Below are 19,573 nucleotides of genomic sequence, written 5' to 3'. Positions count from 1 at the left end.
TGTTGCAATTTTATTTTATTTTATTTTAATTTTTTTTTATCCTTGGTGACTTCAACAAATCAAAATTTTTAAACCAACGGTTTACTACCCATTTATAACTCGTTTTCTTTTCTTTTCAATTTACATTTTTCTTAACTGATATATAGTTGGAGCAACTACCTTTTCATAAGCGAACTTAGGGCAACCATGAGCTTTGCAAGTGATTCCATTCAAGAATCAAGATATTGAAAGTAATGTTGCATTATATTATTCAATTATATTGCTATACAATTATATAACATATTGTGTAATAAATATATATTTTTTTATAAATTATATTATACATATACTCATACATTAGTAATGTATATATATTAATATTGAAGTATAATTGTATTGTTTACTTCATAACAACAACTTAGTAATTCAAATGCAATGTCTATCTAGATTATTAAATGCATTAGTATTATTCATATTAAATTGCTATATCTTTTAATCATTATTTATAAAAACCTAAAAAGAAATTGAAAAGAAGACATGAATAATTCATCTCTTTCATCAGTCAAAAACTTTTGTACTTTTACATCATATCAAGTGATCACTTCTTGTGAGTCTTTCTAGAATTCCAAGAACCTAACAGACATCTAGTCGCTGAATAGGGGCACCCAAAGAACCTCACAAAATTCTGACAATCTTTTTTACTCGTTCGATTTGTCCCACGAGAACTCAAATAGCTTAAATACGTTTTCCCTTGATAAATGTAAGACAACTGCTGCCACAAAAGCACACTCAACCCTATTTCCACTGCAACACTTGCAACACAAAGATAAATGACAACAATACCCCTCACTGATAACGACTCCACAGACTCATAAAACGAAAACCCAACTTCCTTAACCCATGCAACAATCAACATGTAGTCACCGGGCCCACTCAAAGCAGCCATAGGTATGTGTCTCACAGGTGGCAATATACAAAAAGCAGTGAATGAAGATATCAGAGAGACATAGAAACTACTTATCACTGATGAGATCAAGAAATAGATGAACACACGGTGATTTCCAGCTCCCACACAATTCCCAATCTGTAATTTTTATCATTTAGTAACACCTCATGTATGTATGTATGTATGTATGTATGTGGATTAAGATGAAACTTACAAAGGGACAATGATGATCCATGTCTAACACACACATGCCACAAGATCGACAATGGTGAGAATTAGGGGATTTTGGCTTTGAACAGTATTTACAAAAGGTGTAACCTGCAAGACCATTTTTTCCAACTGCAGGGTAGCTACCCCAGGGGATGAGAGGGGGTGTACCAGGAGACCGGAATGCAGAAAGGGCAAAAGTGGTAATTGTGGTGATTGATAAAAGAACTGCTATAGTCATATGGAGTATGCCAAAAAGGTAACTTTTAGAGAAGATTACAGGATATATAGCCCAGATACCACCACCTGTGTGTAATCAGATTAGTTTGTAAGTTAAGTAATGAATTAAGGGTATGGACTATGGAGTTTTACCTATAATGAAGAACATGAATAGTATGAGAACACAGAGAAGGCATCTGTCTCTCAAACGTATCCACCAAATGTACTTGTTGTCCTTTTTGATTGCTTTGTGATCGGATATGGCTCCACACCAACCACACTTGAAAATGGGAGTATAGGGTGAAAGAATAAGGCATAATCCACATCCCCAGCAGGTTACTTCATGTTCTTCTGTTATGGATGCTACATAATGATCTTCCTACAAAAGGTGCAAATTGATAAGCAAACGAAAATGTATACAAGTAGTAATTATAGGAGAATGATGAAGAATAAAAGTAGATTAGGGTAAGCAGCTGGAGAAGGTAATTGAAGAACAAACTTAGAATACAACTGTTGTTGAAGATTCCTCATGTATCATCGAATTTATGTTTCAATTAATAAACATGAATAGATGATAACAACGATTACAATGAATGTTGCACAACTTTCCTCCTCATCGACTAAATGCAATATAAATAAACGAAAACAAAGATTTATCGAATATGTAACCCGCATCAAAATTCGGAATGATGAGAAAAAGGATTGATCTATGTCATCAATTGCATTGTAATAATATGAGGCGGAGAGTACCCGTGAGGAAGCATTTTGGAGAGTGGAGTCGGATAGAAGAAGGGATGATTCAGACGATGCCGCTGGCGCTGGCGCTGGCGGTGGCCGTGGAATAGTTGTGGTGGAGGTGGTGGAAGAATCCGTGAAATCCATCAGAAATACACAGATTTCCAATTTGAGGAGAATTCCGTTCCTCGGATTCAGATCATCAGGAAAGAGATCACTCTCTCCATCTGATCAGATCATAAGCACTCCGGAAAATTAAACGCCTTGCCTCCAAATCCAATCATAAAGAATCATTCCAAGTTATAGGGGGATGATTTACTGTTTGAGTAAACTATAAATTTCGTCCCTAGACTATATATCAATGTAAAGTTTAGTCCATTGAATTCTTATTTTTCGTATTATTGGTCCAGATCGATTTATTCTTACTCGGTTTAGGTCCCTCAAAAGCAAGTCATGAAATAAATTGTTAAGTGCATAAGCATTTTTTCTTTACTTGTAATCCTTTTTCAAATTCTTATAACATTTTAGGTTGAGTTTGGCACATCACAAGTAACTAATAAACTATCTTATTTTTCAAGTTTTTTGTTTATGTTATCGAGTTTAGCAAGTTAAAAAGTAAATTATAAGCTAGCTTTTTAAAAAGCTACTTAAGGGGTGTTTAGATATGAAAAAAAGAGATGCTTATTGCTTATTCTCACAATAAGTTAATTTGAGTGTTTGGATAAAATCCAACTTATTAAGTTAAATAAGCTAATTTTAATAAACATCTCTCCTCATGCTTATTGCTTATTGCTTATTCCCAGCACAAATAAGCAATAAGCTAATAAGTTAATCCAAACACCCCCTTAGACTAGTTTTTTAAAATTTTCAAAATATACTTCTTAATTAATTAATCCAGAAACATATTCTCTTAAATGCCATTTTATTTAATTTTATATATTTCAGATAATTTTAACAAACATCATTTTTCATCGGCTAGTTTTTCAGCTATTAGTTAGCTTTTAACAGCTAGCTTTTCAACTAACATATAATTTTTCAGTTAGTACGCCAAACATAGCCTTAATCAAAACATTTTATCATTCACAAGTAGAGGACTTGTCACGGCCCTTGGATCAATATCATCCAAACTCTCATCTGACGGTTGTGATTTATAGACGCTTACAAAATGGTTAGAGTGCTATAAAATGACGGGTCCCTACAAATCACGGCCATTAGATGAGTTTAATCCAAAGGCCATGATCGATTTCTTGGATTTTCATAAAATATTTGAGTTCTCGTTTAAACTTGACTCTATTCATTTACTAATGCTCTCCCATATTTTAATCAGAAGCAGCAGCGTCACACATCCATAATCAGTTAAAGGTTCAAATCACAACAGCCATAGTATAAAAATTCCAAAATTTATATATCAGGATCTTTAAAAGTGGAAACATGTAATAAAATATTTGAGTCCACATTGGCTTTTTTATTTCATGAAATGAACCATCGTTATTGGAGCTATGACTTTTGATCGATAAGAAAGTCGAAACATGTTATAAATTGTCTCCTTTTAGTATAAGATGATAAATTTAAACAAAAAATCAAAATCAAATTAAGTTTTATCTGAAACTTTGATTCTGTTTATAATTTGAAGGATTCTAGAAGCATATCGTTGTATGAGTTGAATCAACAATCACCCCCTTAGTTGTAATAGGGTAAAATAGTTTATATTGAAGCTATATCTGTCCACAAATCATAAAAATACTGGTCTACAAACATGGTCAAACAACCTTTAACCCTTTGCTACTACTCTTTAGAGGTTATTACAAGCAGCCCCAGAGCACCTATTAGAATATACTGCATACAAAATAAATAAATAAATAAATCAGTAAAAATCTTGTTTACACTCCAAAAAGAATGCCAAAATATACAGATCCATGTATTAAATCGAACCTTGATGATGGGCTGTTCTGTCATTATAATTGTCACCCAACCCACATAAGGCAAAAAACTGCAAAAAGCACCAAATTCATGTATTTTATAAAGGTTTTAAGTATTTGGGGTTGAGTAAACAAAAAGTTAAAAGTTTTATATTTACCCAACAGCTCTCCCCATAATATGATGTCTTTGCAACCACATCTGGCCTTCAGCATACAGAAGCCTATCATCTCCAAAATTGTTGTCTCCTGAAATTACAGAATTGCCATTGGATGATAAGTTGATAAGCAAGTAGTGTGATTCAGATTGATTAAATGACACTTTGCTTGTAATACTTGCAACTGTAAAATCAATACTTATGAGTAGAATATACAAACTACAAAGTACCTTTTGTGAGGACATCAACTTCTCCACTACCTTCACGTTCATGAACCTACATAAAATATATATATTAGTAGTTAGATATTACATTCAGAAATATCATTGGAGATCATCAATATCATTGCATACACATACCTTAATAACTCGATGTACTATTGGAATTTCACGTCCCTGTATATAACCAACAAGAGATAGTTAAGTCAGGTTGTAAATTGTATGCTTTCAAGACACTATCGAATCAGTAACTGAAAGATAGGTTCTACTAGAGTCACATAAATAACAAAAAGTGACATAATTAAGAAGCATACATCAACATTGAACACCACGATTTCTCCAGCACGGATTGGTTCCTTACTCATATGGAGAAACAGAATATCACCCTACAAGACATTTGAAAAGGTTAGAAGTAGAACATATTTACATGCCAACAAGTTATTTACTTGTGTCACTTACTCTTTTGAAACCAGGTTCCATACTTCCAGAAAGCACAACAACAACAGGTGATTCACTTCCAGTTATGCACATCAGCCCTTTCCATATTATTAATGCTGATGTAACAATCATACCTGGAGAAGATAATGAAAGACCCAACATTCAGGATATCATCGTGATCCAAGAATTAAAAATATATAAATAAAGGCTGCACATGTGTTAGGTTGCTACAACACTGATTTATGATAGTTATAGGTGATCATCAATGGCAATTCTTTTTGCATTCCAAACACTCTATACCAACAAAAGGAATGCATGGTGACTAAAGACTACATGCGTCGATCGTGTAGCAGTGACAGATGCAAAACTAACTCATACTTCAAAATTGATTCTAGAACGGTGCTAATAAGGAACCAAACGTTTCATCGCGCAACAAGATCCAATTACGATGTGTAAAATGCACATACATCTAAACATTTAATAGACGCTTTACAATTCAATTGTTGAAAAAAATGCCCTAGTTTGAAGAACTAATGAAGATCTAGAAATTGATATCAAATTTGCGTTGAATCGCATCGATCAAAGGAAATTCCACTAACAAAGTGAAGCAAACGACAATGTAACTTATTCAATTTCTAACTTAAGAAATGAAAATGAATTTTAGAAAGAAGAATCATGAACCAAGGCTAACTGCTTGCGTGAGGAGCTGCCTGAACTGCATAGATTTCACCGAATCGATTTGCTCCCCGATCCACCCCATCTTTCTCGCTCACTCCTTATTTTTCTCTCTGTGTGTAGCCTCGAATCGGAGGATGGGAGTGTTTTTCAAGTAATTTTGCCCTAATTTGCTCATCCGTTGCACAAATAAAGCATGTTTGTGTGTTAACAACAATGGTCCCTGAACTATATGTCAAGTTGTAATATTGTTATTTTAATTTTAAGCTCGTACAGTTTTAGACACAAAAATCATTCAAATTAATGTTTTTTTTTTTTTTTTTTTTTTTACAAAGCTTCGTAAAAGTGGAAAAGAAAAGACCTTTTTCCATAGTATTACTTGCTTAAAAATGTAAGATTAGATTTGATTGTTTGGCTTACAAACCCTTTTTATGTTTTACTTTTCAGGTGATGTTATTTTTTTTAACCGGTTTCTTGTAAAAAATTAGATAAAATATTTTTATATCATTCAGAAAAAATAGACTATTCTTATAAGTTTTGAACACTTTGATTTTGATCAGATTATGTATGTTTCATAATATTTTCCGATCATAACGTATCTTCATTAAGTATATCTGTTTATTTCAATTGTTGAATAACCACAAAACTATAGGATAAAAGCTATATATTTTGGATTTTCAAATAGTCGAACTACCTAAAAATATCGAAAAATAGTATCCAAAATATTGATTAGGATATAATTCTTGAAGTTAGATATTTTTAAATGCATTGCTAGCAAACAATAAAGTTGAGGGTTTCATAGATGTATTTTCAAGTTCATGCCACTCAAAGGTTCTTTGTTTTGTTTTTTTAGGAGTTAAAGTCTTAAGTCAGATGCTACTCCATTTCATCATAATTTTCTCTTTCAAATGTACTTGTGTTGCAATTTCAAGTTTAATTACCTTGGAAGTTCACGACATCATGACAAATCATCGTTTTCACTTTCAAATGTGTACTTGTGTTGTAATTTCAAGTTTAATCGATCATCTTGTAAGTTTATGACATCATGCACTCGTGACAGTGTTTTTCAATATTATAACCTTTTAGTTGTAGTTTCTAGGATGACATTTTATATCCAGTAGATCTATGGATGAAATTCTGAAAATAATTGACTTTATCATCCGAAAAAATTTAATTTATGACATCATGCCTTCGCGACAGTGTTTTTCAATATTATAACCTTTTCATTGTAGTTTCTAGGATGACATTTTATATCCAGTAGATCTATGGATATAATTCTTAAAATAATTGACTTTATCATCCGAAAAGGTTTAACGATGTAGCTTGTTATCCGTCTGTCTTCTCACTCATTGTATTGTGATCATAAGTATTGATGATGAAATATAAGGTCATATTTGATCCCTAAGAGTGTTCTATTTGATCAATTTGTGGTCTATTGTTAATTAATATATTTTAATTACTTATAGTAGTTAAAAATAGGGGATTTGGATTTCATATACTTTTCAAGTGAGTACAAATACATAAAAATAAAATATCAAAGAAGCCTACATGATTGCTATTGATTAAATGGTGCTCATATGTATTTGTATTTTACTAGTTGTCTTTTATTTAATTATAAGACGAAAACTCGTGCGTTGCTCATAAATAAAACTATGACGATTAAAATTATGAGAAATATATTGTGTTGATTACAATAATATAATTATATTATTGATACATATATGTTATTAGAATATTTTATATCTTTGTTATGAATTTAGAATTAACAAGTTTTTGTACTAATCATTTCATCAAGTTGTTTCATACTAATATTTAGTTACTCCTTATATGTTATTAATGTTATCCATCACTTTCTAGCAAACATTTTAATTATTTCGGATGTTAGTTTTATTGATAAATCATAAAACAACAACAAAAAATAAGTTTCAAGTGTAAATTAGAAAATTAAGAACATTATTAAAATGAAAAACAAAAGAATAAATTTTAATAATCGAAACAACAACAAACAATAAGTTTTAATTAGACGATAGAGAATTAAGAAACAATATTAAAATGACAAAAAAAAACATAAACTCTAATAATAGAAAACAATAAGTGAAAAACAAAAAAAGTTTAACATGAGAAAAAATAGAACGCAAGACGTAATAATAATAATATATTTGATGAAAATGTCTATCAAACAATCATATTATTGCTCATGTTTTATTCCATGAAATAGAACTTTATGTCTTCTTAGCTTTTTTTTCCATATTTTTATTCTTGAAATCCTAATAATATAATCTAGATTCATAATATATATATATATATATATATATATATATATATTAAAACAACCGATTAATATATCATAAGTTACAAAAACTTTTGAGTTATAATAATTAATTAGTTGAAAGCTAGAGAATTTTAATATTAAAGTAATATTTAATACAATTATAAAAAACATTTTGATATGTAGTAGTTAGATGATAAGTTAAAAAGTTGTAACAAACTTGTAACGTCTTGATTTTTACCATAATTTTTTTATTCAAATCAAAGTATAATTAACTTTTGTGGAATGCATGATGTCAATGCATGCGGGTACAGTCAAGCCTTTTCTTTCTCACGACTCAAAGAAGTACCTGAAAACATTTATAATAAATTACGTAAGCATGAAGCTTAGTGAGTTTCCAAAAATACCATACATTACAATACATATACGTGCATATAATCAATGACTCACGACATTTGGCCAATCCACCGATTGGCTCACGACTTTTCACCAATCCACCAATAATATGTGTGTCTAGACTTACGACCTACCTGTCATTATGCCGTCAATACGAGTTTATGTGTATTTAAACTTATGACCTACCTACCATTTCGTTGTCAACATGGGTCTATCGGCTCCCAACCTATCACCGTTCCGTCGTAAACCCCCCACTTAACCATAATAAATAATTTAAGTATAATAACATTCTCTGGTGTATTTTGTGCACCTTTTTGCACACCTTTTAGTCCATTTTATGTATCTATTTAACATAGTTGTTATTCATTTTTCGTGCATTTCATCCAATTTATGCTCGTCTTGTAACACCGTAAATTTTCAAACAATTTTTTTTTTCATTTTCAAAACACATAAAAACTCATGTCATGTTACTCAAAACCACAAGTGTCTCAAATGTCAAACACAAATCTACAAAATAAATAATAGTATCCCAAAATACTCAAATATAGTCTCAAACAGATGTGTACAATCAAGTCGGTGCCTTCACGCGATCCTGAGAACTACCTGAAACACATAAGACACAACACGGTAAGCATGAAGCTTAGTGAATTCCCAAAAATACCATATAGACAAATAATAAGCCTCTCATGGCTATAGCTCGGCATGGACCCTCCGGTCATGCGTCTCGGTGAGGACCCTACGGTCTCACGGCTCGGTGTGTACCCTCCGGTCTCACAACTCGGGTTGGACCCTCCGGTCTTGTATCTCAGTGAAGACCCTTCGGGCTCAAAACTCAGTTTGGACCCTCCGGTCCTACTCAGTAAAGCACAGAATAACATAACATATATCACAAAGACAGAATGCATAATACCACATAACTCAATATAAACACATAAGACCCTCTAGTCGATAACTCAATAAGACCCTCCGGTCACTCAATATTACCGCTCGTGTAAGTATAGTGAGAAGACTCACCTCAGAAGTAAGCAAGTAGATCTAGCACCTCACGAACAGTCTCGACTCCGCCTACATAATATAATTATATCTAATAAGCAAATTGTAATAACCATTTGATATGCTAAGCTAACTCCCTCAATTAAACTCAAAAATGGTGAAAATACCATTTTATACATCCTTGGTCTTTAAAGTCCATAGTTGACCAAAACCCTAAGAGTCAACGAAAGTCAACGCCCCAGTCAACAGTCCATGTTGACTATACTCATCGAGTGCATCTATGCGACTCGTCGAGTTCCTTCGTTTTTCTATGAAATGACGTGAAAGTCCAACTCAAAATTTCGGGGGAAACCCTAACCGACTCGTCGAGTCAGCTCACCGACCCGTCGAGTCTCTTCAGACCCTTTCCTCATTCAGACGTTTTTAGGTAGAAATGATGTCTCATACTCTGGATCTAACCTTCTAAGGCTCACTAATCACGTAAAGCTGTAAGATTTACGTTCATGCATGGCATCTAGGGCTCAAAATGCCATAACAAGCTCCATAAGAGGTTCCATGCATAGAGACTTGTCCAAAGCTTGATAAAGCTTGGATATTTGGGCTCATGGGACCTCCTTTTGTCCAGATCTGGAGTATCAACTCCATGACAAGCTCCAGCAACTCAAAACTACAAGATAAGGGGAAAAAGCCCTAAAGCTCTCTAGAAGGAGATCTATCAAAAGGATTGCTTAAAATGGTAGCTTTTTACCTCCAAATTGAAGCTAGCACAGAAAAAGTCTTGATCTAAAAGCATCTTCTTGATCCATAGCCTGAATCTCTTTAATCCTCCTTGAAATATGCACTAAAATACCTAAAGTTAGCTCCTTTCTCTATCATAAGAAAATACACACAATTAGGGTTTCTCACAGGGTATTAGGGTGACAAGGGTGGCAGAAATGAGGGCTTAAGGTCCTTTAAATAGGACACAAACCCTGAAAATTAGGGTTTTCTCACTCAGCACCTACTCGTCGAGTTAGGGTCCTCCAACTTGTCGAGTAGACTCTAGAATCACGCGGCTAATTAACTCCTCTACTCGGTGAGTTGGGGCATCCAACTTGTCGAGTTGCTCTGAAAATATGAAAATAATTTAACTAAATATTATACCTGGGAGTCGGGATGTTACAATCCCCCCCCCCCCACGAGAATTAAACTTTTCCCTCGAAGTCATCCTTTGGAAATAACTTGGGGTACTGCTCCCGTATCTCAGACTCCGACTCCTAAGTCCACTTGGATGCCTTCCGATATTGCCACTGAACCTGAACCAAGGGCACCTCTTTGTTCCTTAAGACCTTCACCTTCCTATCCAAGATCGCTATCGGCCACTCAATGTAGTTCAGGCTTTCATCAACCTGAATGTCCTCTTAAGGAACCACTGTCGTCTCATCGGCTACACACTTCTTCAGCTAGGACACATGGAAGGCATTGCGAATCTGGCTCAACTCTGCAGGCAGCTCCAATCTATAAGCTACCTTACCCACTCGTGCAATCACCCTGAAAGGACCAATGTATCTAGGGCCCATCTTGCCCCGTTTCCTGAATCGGATAACCCCTTTGCATGGGGATACCTTCAGGAGGACAAAATCTCCGACCTGAAACTCTAGCTCTGAACGGCGCCAGTCGGCGTAACTCTTTTCTTTAGGCCGTCAATAATCTCTTTCCGACTTGCTGGATCTTCTCTGTCATCTTGAGCACTATCTCAGTGCCCCCGCCACTCTTTGACCTACTTCTCCCCAACAGATGGGGTTCTGACACCTCCTCCTATATAAGAGCTCAAATGGAGGCATACCAATACTGGAATGATGGTTGTTGTTGTATGAAAACTCAACCAAGGGAAAATAAGTGTCCCAACTTCCACCGAAGTCCATAACACATGCACACAACATGTCCTCGAGCATCTGAATCATCAGCTCACTCTGCCGTTTGTCTGTGGGTGATAAGCGGTACTGAAGTACAATCGGGTACCCAACTCATCATGAAATTTCTTCCAAAACCTTGAAGTAAAACACACATATCGATCAGCTACTATTGATGTCAGCACCCCATGTCGCACTACCACCTCTTGAACGTAGATCTCAGTCAATTTCTCTGCACAAGAGCTCTCACTGATTGCCAGGAAGTGAGCACTCTTCGTCAACCGGTCTACAATCACCCATATCGCATCGACACCCCGCGCAGTCCTCGGTAATTTGGTGATAAAATCCATGGAAATATGTTCCCACTTCTACTGTGGAATCTCTAGAGGCTGCAACGGACCATCTGGTCGCTGGTACTCTAGCTTGACCTAACGACAGACCAAGCATCTCTAAACTACCCATGCCACATCTCTCTTCATGTAGGGCCACCAGTAATCCCTCTTCAAATCCAAATACATCTTGGTGGCACTTAGATAGATCGAGAATCTCGGCCGATGAGCCTCCTCCATCAAAATACGTCGATCTCTGCCTGTATAAGGCACCCAAATCCACCCCCGGAAAGTCATAAGCCCCCGACTATCTGTCCCAAACTCGGAAATCTGCCCGATCACCTGCTCTCTCTTACGATTCTCTGGTCTCACTACCACCACTTGGGCCTCTCAGATGGTATCTAATACTGTATTCATCATCGTCATCCTCATGCATACGTCTCAGATCGGAGCACTCATTGCTCTACGACTCAAGGCATCGACTACCATATTAGCCTTGCCAGGGTGATACAAGATCTCACAGTCGTAGTCTTTCACTACATCCAACCACCTCCTCTACCTCATATTCAGGTTGGGCTGATCCATAAGGTACTTCAGGCTCTTATGGTCTGTATATACGGTACACCGGGCCCCATAGAGATAGTGAAGCCAGATCTTGAGGGCGAATACCACCGCCCCCAACTCCAAATCGTGGGTGGGATACCTCGTCTTGTGAGGCTTCAATTGCCTCGATGCATATGCTATCACGTACCTCTTCTGCATCAACACCGCACCCATCCCTGATATAGATGCATCACAGTAAACTATGAAGTCCTCCACTCCCTCGGGAAGGGCTAACACTGGAGCTCCGCACAATCTCTGGTGAAGAGTCTCGAATGAGACCTGCTGCTCTGGCCCCCATGCAAAAGTAACACCCTTCCTGGTCAATCTGGTAAGAGGAACAACAACCTTAGAGAAATCTCTGATAAATCTCTGTTAGTATCCTGCCAGGCCAAGAAAACTCTTGATCTCGGATGGGGACCTCAGCACCTCCCATCGCATAAATACCTCAATCTTAGTAGGGCTGACCAAAATCCCATTCCGATTAACGAGGTTCCATATGAACTGGACCTCGTGTAACCAGAAATCACACTTGGAGAATTTGGCATAAAGCCTATCCGTCCTCAATACTCCAAGAATCTCCCGAAGGTGCTCCTTATGCTGCTCTCTGGATCTCGAGTATACCAAAATGTTGTCGATGAACACGATCACCGACCGATCCAACATGATCCTGCACACCTGGTTCATTAGATCTATGAATGTTGCCGGTGCGTTGGTGAGTCCGAAAGGCATCACCACAAACTCGTAGTACCCATAACGAGTCCTAAAGGTCGTCTTCTGGATATCCTCCTTGCAAACTCTCATATGATGATACCCAGATCTCAAATCAATCTTGGAAAACCAAGACCCCCTGCAACTGATCGAACAAATCGTCGATCCTCGGTAATGGATAACGGTTCTTGACCGCGAGCTTGTTCAACTCCCGATAGTCGATACACATCTGGTGTGAACCATCCTTCTTATTGACAAAAAGGATCGGCGCTACCCAAGGTGAGCTACTCGGTCTTATAAAACCCTTCCCCAGCAGCTCCTTGAGCTGCGAAGATAACTCCTGCATCTCGGGCGCTGCAAGGTGATAAGGTGCCTTGGCAATAGGTGCTGCACCCGGAACCAAATCGATCCGGAACTCCACCTGCCTCTCGGTAGGCACACCCGGTAACTCCTCGGGGAAAACATATGGGAACTGACGCACAACCGGAACATCGGAGATAGAACTCAGCCTCTCAGTGGCAACCCTCGTATCCATCACATATGCTAAAAAGCCCATACATTTTGCTGTAAACTCTGCCTCGCCCTGGCGGCATAATAGAAAGTTGTTCCAGATCTGGTCCCTTCGTTATACACAGTGAGCACTCCCCCATTAGGGTCTCGTATGGTCGCCATCTGACGTTCACAGTTAATCACAGCTCCAAACCGGCTCAACCAATCCATACCCACTATGACATAGACATCACCCATTGCTATCGACACCGGATGTATCAAGAACTCAACACCAAAAATCTATAATACACATCTCCAGGATACATCAGTGGCAAAAACCGCATGCTCGTCGGCTATAGAAACCCTCAATGATCGACTCAACGCCTCGTGTCTGACGTTAATGTGACGACTAAAGGATAAGGACACAAAAGATCGACTCACACCCGAGTCAAATAACACCAAAGCAGGCACATAACTCACAAGAAAAGTACATATACACAACACAATATAAGCATAAACAAATCTCAGAAAAAAAATAAAATAAAGAGATACGTACCGACAACAACATCAGGTGCAGTGTCGACCTCATTCGCGGTCAACTGAAATGCTCTCCCACGAGCCCTCGGAGGCTCGGTCTTCCCCAGCCGGCCATTAGTAACACGTAATGCAGCAGGAGCATCAACATGGGTCGATCCCTGAGTGAGCTAGGGACACTCGGCCTTCTGATGGTCTGTCTGGTTGCAGTGAAAGCAAACAGAAAATACCCTGGGGCAGTCCCTCGCCATATTCCCCTCCTTGCCACATTTGTAGCAAATTCCTACTCAATAAGTGTAACATCCATAAAATTCAATCTAATTTAAAACTTTTTCAACCAATTAAAAACCATCAATAATTACAAAGTGTTTGCAAAATAGTTTCATGTCAGAGTATCCCAGAGATCAAAATCATAAAAATGTGAGGAGCTGTACGATCACAATTTTTCCTTCCCGCGATCATCCGAAGTACCTGAAATCAAAATCATAACAATAATTATTTAATATTATACTCTTGTTATCCGAATGTAGTAATGAATATCATAAACTAAAGTTGTCATCATTTATATGTTTGTCAATGTATAAGGTCTGAATCGGTAAAAACAGTGTAATGAATTCCCCAAACTATATCCATTATAGTTTGCTTGTAATGTTATGCACTTGGTTCGTGAATTTTTCTGAAAACTATGCAATTATGATTTCAAGTTGAAAGTGTCCTTTATGCTCAACATGTTACAAAAGGGATAAAATATCTAAATATTTTATAAAATGTGGAAGTCGTTTGACCGTATCAATTGCATAACTTTTAAACTTGTTGAAATTCTTTTGTATTAGTTCACAAAATCATTTGTGTTTGGCTTGTATTTATCCCATTGAAAACATTGAAATCATAAAAGTATAGGGGTATGAATTCACTGTTGGTTGCGTGAAATGTCGAACAATGAAACTGAAATGAAGACCCTCGGATTGATGTACGTGACACTTAACGGGATTCTAATAACAATTAAATACATATATGCATTTTATTGGCGAAACCATTATCTATAGACTATAGTGTTGGGAAAAAACTTGTTTTTGGTTTAGGAATGTTACCGAGACTTGATTGAATCGAGGAAAGTGGGTTTTCAGTCAAGTTCACCACTTGGGAAGGGTTTACGGCCGTGAAGAGGTTTACGACCATGAACTGTTCTCGACCGTGAACAGCCTCTTGAAGGGTTTACGGCCGTGAACTGTGTTCTTAAAGGAATTATGAATTTTTGAAGGGTTTACGGCCATGAACGGTTTGCTGCCCTTGAAGGTTTGAAGGGTTCTCGGCTGTGAACTCAAGAGCAATGATGCTTGATCTGACAAAAAACGCATTTTAGATGTTCCACAATAACGCCTAAAGGTGATTCTTGATGATTTTTGGAAGAAGAGAGGGTATTTTGGTGTTTACGGTTGAGAAGTTAGAGAGAGAATGGGGGAGTTTTTGGCCAGAAAAATGTAAATGAGGGTAGGAATCACGTATATATAGGGGGAGGGGGGTTCATGGTCGGTGGTGGGGTCCACCAGCCATGAACGAGTTCACGGCTGTGAATGGGTTCACGACCGTGAACACCAGTTAGGCCATAAACTGTTGATTTTTCGAAGGAAACTCGGGTTTTTCGCGCGAATTTTGGTTTCGACTCGTATATAAATTTAATTATATAAAACTTAAATGCTTTCCCAAACCATAGAAATTTAGCGGAACAAATAAAAATGTGAAATTTATTTAACGGAAAACGGCTAGCTTTAATGAAAAAAGGTTCGAGTTGTCACATCATCCCCCCGATAGAGGGAGTTTCGTCCTAAAATTCAAACATAGAATACAAATCATGGCTCGGAAAGGGTATATGTTTTCGACTAGGGTCTAGACATAAGTCATCGACTTGAAATACATATCGTGAATAGACATAAAATAACTGTTTAAGATCATGGGGCGAGTTCAACATATAACCAAATTATACGACCTATCTACAAACCACATGGAAATAGGCTCTAATCATAACTGAAGATAGATGTTTATGCTTGAACATATGTATGCCCAGATATGAAAATACCCATGAAACATCAATTGGCCTTTGCTTTCGTATTTCTTTCTTCGGCCAAAGGTAGCAACAATATCATATTTATAAAGAGAATTTTCATTAAATACCACATCCCAACTTTGGGTAACCCTTTTGTTGTGATTATCCCTAAAAGCGGTACCACATGTCATCCAAATTATATCTAATAGATAATCACTTATTCACGTTCGGCTCTATATTGTCTTTATCTACATCCTTGAACCCTATAGGGACCAAATGTCTTTGGTTGATTAAGTAGGTTGCAATGTTTGACTACATATGCCTAAAACATATTCAACAATCTTGCTTATACTCCCATGCCTTTTTTAACGTCCTGTTAATCCTCTCAACCACTCTATTATGACTCTTTTTTGGTGTACTTACTTATATTATCAGAATTTAAGCACTTGGTCTTAAGGTTTGTCTCATTCTCAAACACATTCTTCTACTTTTTGAAAGGCAGTGAAGACTTAGGATTTAGTTTTAAAAAATAAACCCATACATTCGTGTCTTCAATCATATTTGTTATACTATTTGTTAGGATTAAGGACTTCGACAAACACAAACATGATGATAAAGATGCAAAGAATAATAAACAACATAAGGATTTAACTTGCTTAAACTGATTAAATTTATCAAGCGACATCCATAAATGAACCAAAGAGATATTATTAAATAATTTTGAAAGCACACTTTCTGCATTGGGGTTGCAATCATATTGAGAGATCCATTTATAGTAAGTGTTTTGACCTAATTTATTTGGTCCCATAGGCCTATGACATCATAGACCTAAGATGACCCATGATATCAAACTTAGTCCCCAAGCTACTTATGTCAGAGACCATAGCAGAAAAGGAGAGGTTGCAATTTGGTGTGCGAATAGAAAAGAAGATTGTGGTTTGGTGCTTAGCATTGCTGCCAAGACTCTTACTTCACTTCTTAATTATAATCCAATACTTTACTTTTCAAACATCAACCGAGGTTCTATTGACTAAGTTTTCACTCCGGCTCTTGTATGAAACTTCGCTCTTGAGACTCACCCTTGAAGCTTCGCTTATTGTTTCGATCTTTCTAAACTTCACTCTCGGTTGAAGCTTTCAACAACAAATTCTCCCTAAGGCCATACTCTCAGGCAAAGCTTTGATCTAGAAACTTCGAACTTAAATCAGTATCCACTACGTAAGATTTAGTACTAGATTTCTTATCACCATATGGCTTCCAACTATAATGGTTAGTTCTTGTCTTACTTGTGGTGATTTCATTTTTTTGTCAAGGATACTGTGACTTGAACTATACGATAAATGGCTTAATAAGGAAAATAACATCCTACTTTCATTTATTTCTATTTCAACAATATTTTTCTATTTTTTTTCTTATTAATACACTACATATGGAAAATTCTGTCCAATTATAGTATTCTCAATTTTTTCGTTGATAGCTTAGGGTGGATGGTGCTAGTTGCGGGCTACGACATATGGCCGATGGTACCGATGGTACCACTAAGATGGCAGATTCGAGCAAGACGAGGTACTATGTTTGGGAAGAAAAGTAGGTTAGTGATCCCTATAGTTCTCTCTCTCTCTCTCTACTATATGTATGCTGTGGTGATTACTTGTACTTCCTGCATTAATACTTGTATATATAAAATAGTTTTTTATGTTTTTAATTAGTTTTATGTATATTTTTAGTATTTTGTGAACTAGTTTTGTTTGTTTTTAATTAGTTTGTATTTATTTAAAAATAAAAAATTTGAGTGGGTTGGAAAAGATGAGAAAGATGTGTTTCCATCAGAGGCGTAGTTACTAAGGCCCCGTTTGATAGTTGCTGACCGAGAAAGTGTTGACTGGGAAAGGTCTGTCTGAGTAATAAATTCTGACTGAGTAAGAAACCATTATGTTTGATTGTACATCTGACTGAATGTGCTGACTGATGCAAAATGACGATTTTACCCTGATGTTATAGTGATGGATAATAATAATAATAATAATAATAATAATAATAATTAATTAATTATAAAAGTTCAGGGTCCAACTAGTAATTTCCATAAATTAGTTATGTAAGACAATTTAAAGTTATGGTAGATTCGGCCAAGATGTGTATCTTCAAGGATCAAAACTGCCTAATTCCAATTTTGAGTTGTCTTCTTCCCCTCATCAGATGGGGTTTCTGTTCGTGTTTCGTCTGTGTTCTAGTTTCTTTTCTATTTTCTATGGATTAAATTGATGGTTGAGGAAGGAGGATGAGGGTGGTGCATGGGCAATGGTGGAACGGATTTCAATCAGATTCAGTCAGCAATTGTTTTGGGTATGAGCGAGTCAGACATTGTTGACCCGGTCAGATGCACAGTTGAGGCATATCAAACATATGGAGTTGACCGAGTCAGACATTTTTTTTCTAACCTGACTTAATCCGATCCAAATCAAACAGGGCCTAAGACTAAAGGTAGGTCCTATGACCTACCTAAAATTTAAATTTTGTTTATAATATATAAGAGAAAAACCAGGATCTACCTTAGAAAAATTGAAGGACCTACCTTGAATTTTTTTTAAAAAAAAATCTCTTAAAAACCATTTTAAAAGGAGAAAAAAATATGTTACTAGGGGCAATTTATTATTTTAAATTATTAGATTGATAACAAAAAGTTAACTACTTTTTATCGACACTTTCAAAATATCCATAAATATATAAATTGCACTAATAAAAGGAATCTCACATGCCTCAACTAACTTTTACAATTCTAGAAAAAATTAAGTAAAAAAAACCTAAAAGTAAAAAAAAAAAAACCTTAACCGTGCCTTTCTCGCATCTATTCGTTGCTTTAGAATTTACGTCGGACACTGCCAAAGACTCCCACTTTCTGTTCGTCACTTTATCAACATACTAATAATCAACTTTTTTTATTAAATCGTACGTTTTTTCTTTAATTATATTTCAGTAATTTTTTTTTTAATTTAATATGTGATGTCTGATCGGTTTTAACCGGTTGAACGGGATGGTACAGGTTTTTCATGGTACTTTTCAAGATACATAACACGATCCCCCACATGTGTTGTTGATTTTTTTTTATCGGATTTATTTAATTTGGAAACCATGTAATTTTTTGTTCTAGATTCGCCACTGATTTTCATATGTTATGAGATGAAAAAGATGAAATAAAAAGGAGAGAGAAAAGCTAATATGAAGGTGATATGACAAATCCATTGAGTTGTTAGTGAGAGGTGAATACCCTCTACCTTATATATATGGCACAAGTTGACTGAGATAATTATTTATCAAAATAAATTAAAAATGAAAGAAGATTTAAGGCAACTTTATGGTGATGAAATGCGGCAAATGCCGCCTGCGTTTATAACGGCAACAAGTCACCCGCAAAAAAAAAACCTATAGCCGATGGTCTTGTCCATGCAAACACTATCCAACTAATTATTTGTCTCCAAAAGCTATCTAGGCAACAATTAACGCTACCCACGCGACAAATCTCCCCTTGACAAGGTTGCATTTGTTGTAGTGTTGAGATTGTAAGTAAACCGACACACCCCTAAGTACTTCACATCCATATCAATAAACCCTTAGTTTTTGCATAATATATGCATTCAAATTGGGGATAGATAAAATATACTTTTCATTACCAAGAACAATACAAGAAGGCGATGTATGTTTAGAAACAAAGTCTCCGATGTAAGTATATGATGGGATTCTTAGATGTGCATTTTTAAACAAGTTGTTATAATTAACTAATTTGAAAATTCTTCATAATCAATTATTAACACCTTGTTCCCTGAGTCC

General features: G+C 36.1%; 2 protein-coding genes across 2 annotated transcripts; both read right to left on the bottom strand.

Moving 5' to 3' along the window:
• Window positions 1-517: 517 nt before the first annotated feature.
• On the bottom strand, window positions 518-2,374 carry LOC145071116 (protein S-acyltransferase 11-like). The gene is made up of 4 exons (XM_079018027.1): window positions 2,102-2,374; window positions 1,505-1,730; window positions 1,140-1,438; window positions 518-1,063 (listed from the first exon to the last, which is right to left on the bottom strand). The coding sequence occupies exons 1-4, from the start codon at window positions 2,231-2,233 to the stop codon at window positions 578-580; spliced, it is 1,143 nt and encodes a 380-aa protein (XP_078874153.1). The 5' UTR covers window positions 2,234-2,374; the 3' UTR covers window positions 518-577.
• Window positions 2,375-3,746: 1,372 nt separating this feature from the next.
• On the bottom strand, window positions 3,747-5,664 carry LOC145070494 (Peptidase S24/S26A/S26B/S26C family protein). Its single transcript, XM_079017437.1, has 8 exons — window positions 5,498-5,664; window positions 4,838-4,950; window positions 4,693-4,764; window positions 4,520-4,555; window positions 4,391-4,436; window positions 4,164-4,251; window positions 4,019-4,076; window positions 3,747-3,922 (listed from the first exon to the last, which is right to left on the bottom strand). Exons 1-8 carry the CDS (start codon window positions 5,574-5,576, stop codon window positions 3,872-3,874), a joined length of 543 nt encoding a protein of 180 aa, XP_078873563.1. The 5' UTR covers window positions 5,577-5,664; the 3' UTR covers window positions 3,747-3,871.
• Between the last annotated feature and the right edge of the window lie 13,909 nt (window positions 5,665-19,573).

The sequence above is a fragment of the Lactuca serriola genome, chromosome 8, assembly GCF_051521515.1.
Source record: "Lactuca serriola cultivar US96UC23 chromosome 8, Lser_US96UC23_V15, whole genome shotgun sequence".
NCBI classification, from domain to species: Eukaryota; Viridiplantae; Streptophyta; class Magnoliopsida; order Asterales; family Asteraceae; genus Lactuca; species Lactuca serriola.
This window is presented reverse-complemented; position numbering and strand designations above follow the sequence as displayed.

Excerpts from the sequence above, each read along its gene's own strand:
- LOC145071116 (XM_079018027.1), bottom strand. The coding sequence starts at position 2,233 with ATGGATTTCACGGATTCTTCCACCACCTCCACCACAACTATTCCACGG. Across the intron at positions 1,439-1,504 it reads ATTCATGTTCTTCATTATAG|GTGGTGGTATCTGGGCTATA; the intron begins GTAAAACTCCAT and ends GATTACACACAG. Across the intron at positions 1,064-1,139 it reads TGGATCATCATTGTCCCTTT|ATTGGGAATTGTGTGGGAGC; the intron begins GTAAGTTTCATC and ends TAAAAATTACAG.
- LOC145070494 (XM_079017437.1), bottom strand. The coding sequence starts at position 5,576 with ATGGGGTGGATCGGGGAGCAAATCGATTCGGTGAAATCTATGCAGTTC. Across the intron at positions 4,437-4,519 it reads TAGTACATCGAGTTATTAAG|GTTCATGAACGTGAAGGTAG; the intron begins GTATGTGTATGC and ends TATTTTATGTAG. Across the intron at positions 4,077-4,163 it reads ATTATGGGGAGAGCTGTTGG|TTTTTTGCCTTATGTGGGTT; the intron begins GTAAATATAAAA and ends TGCTTTTTGCAG.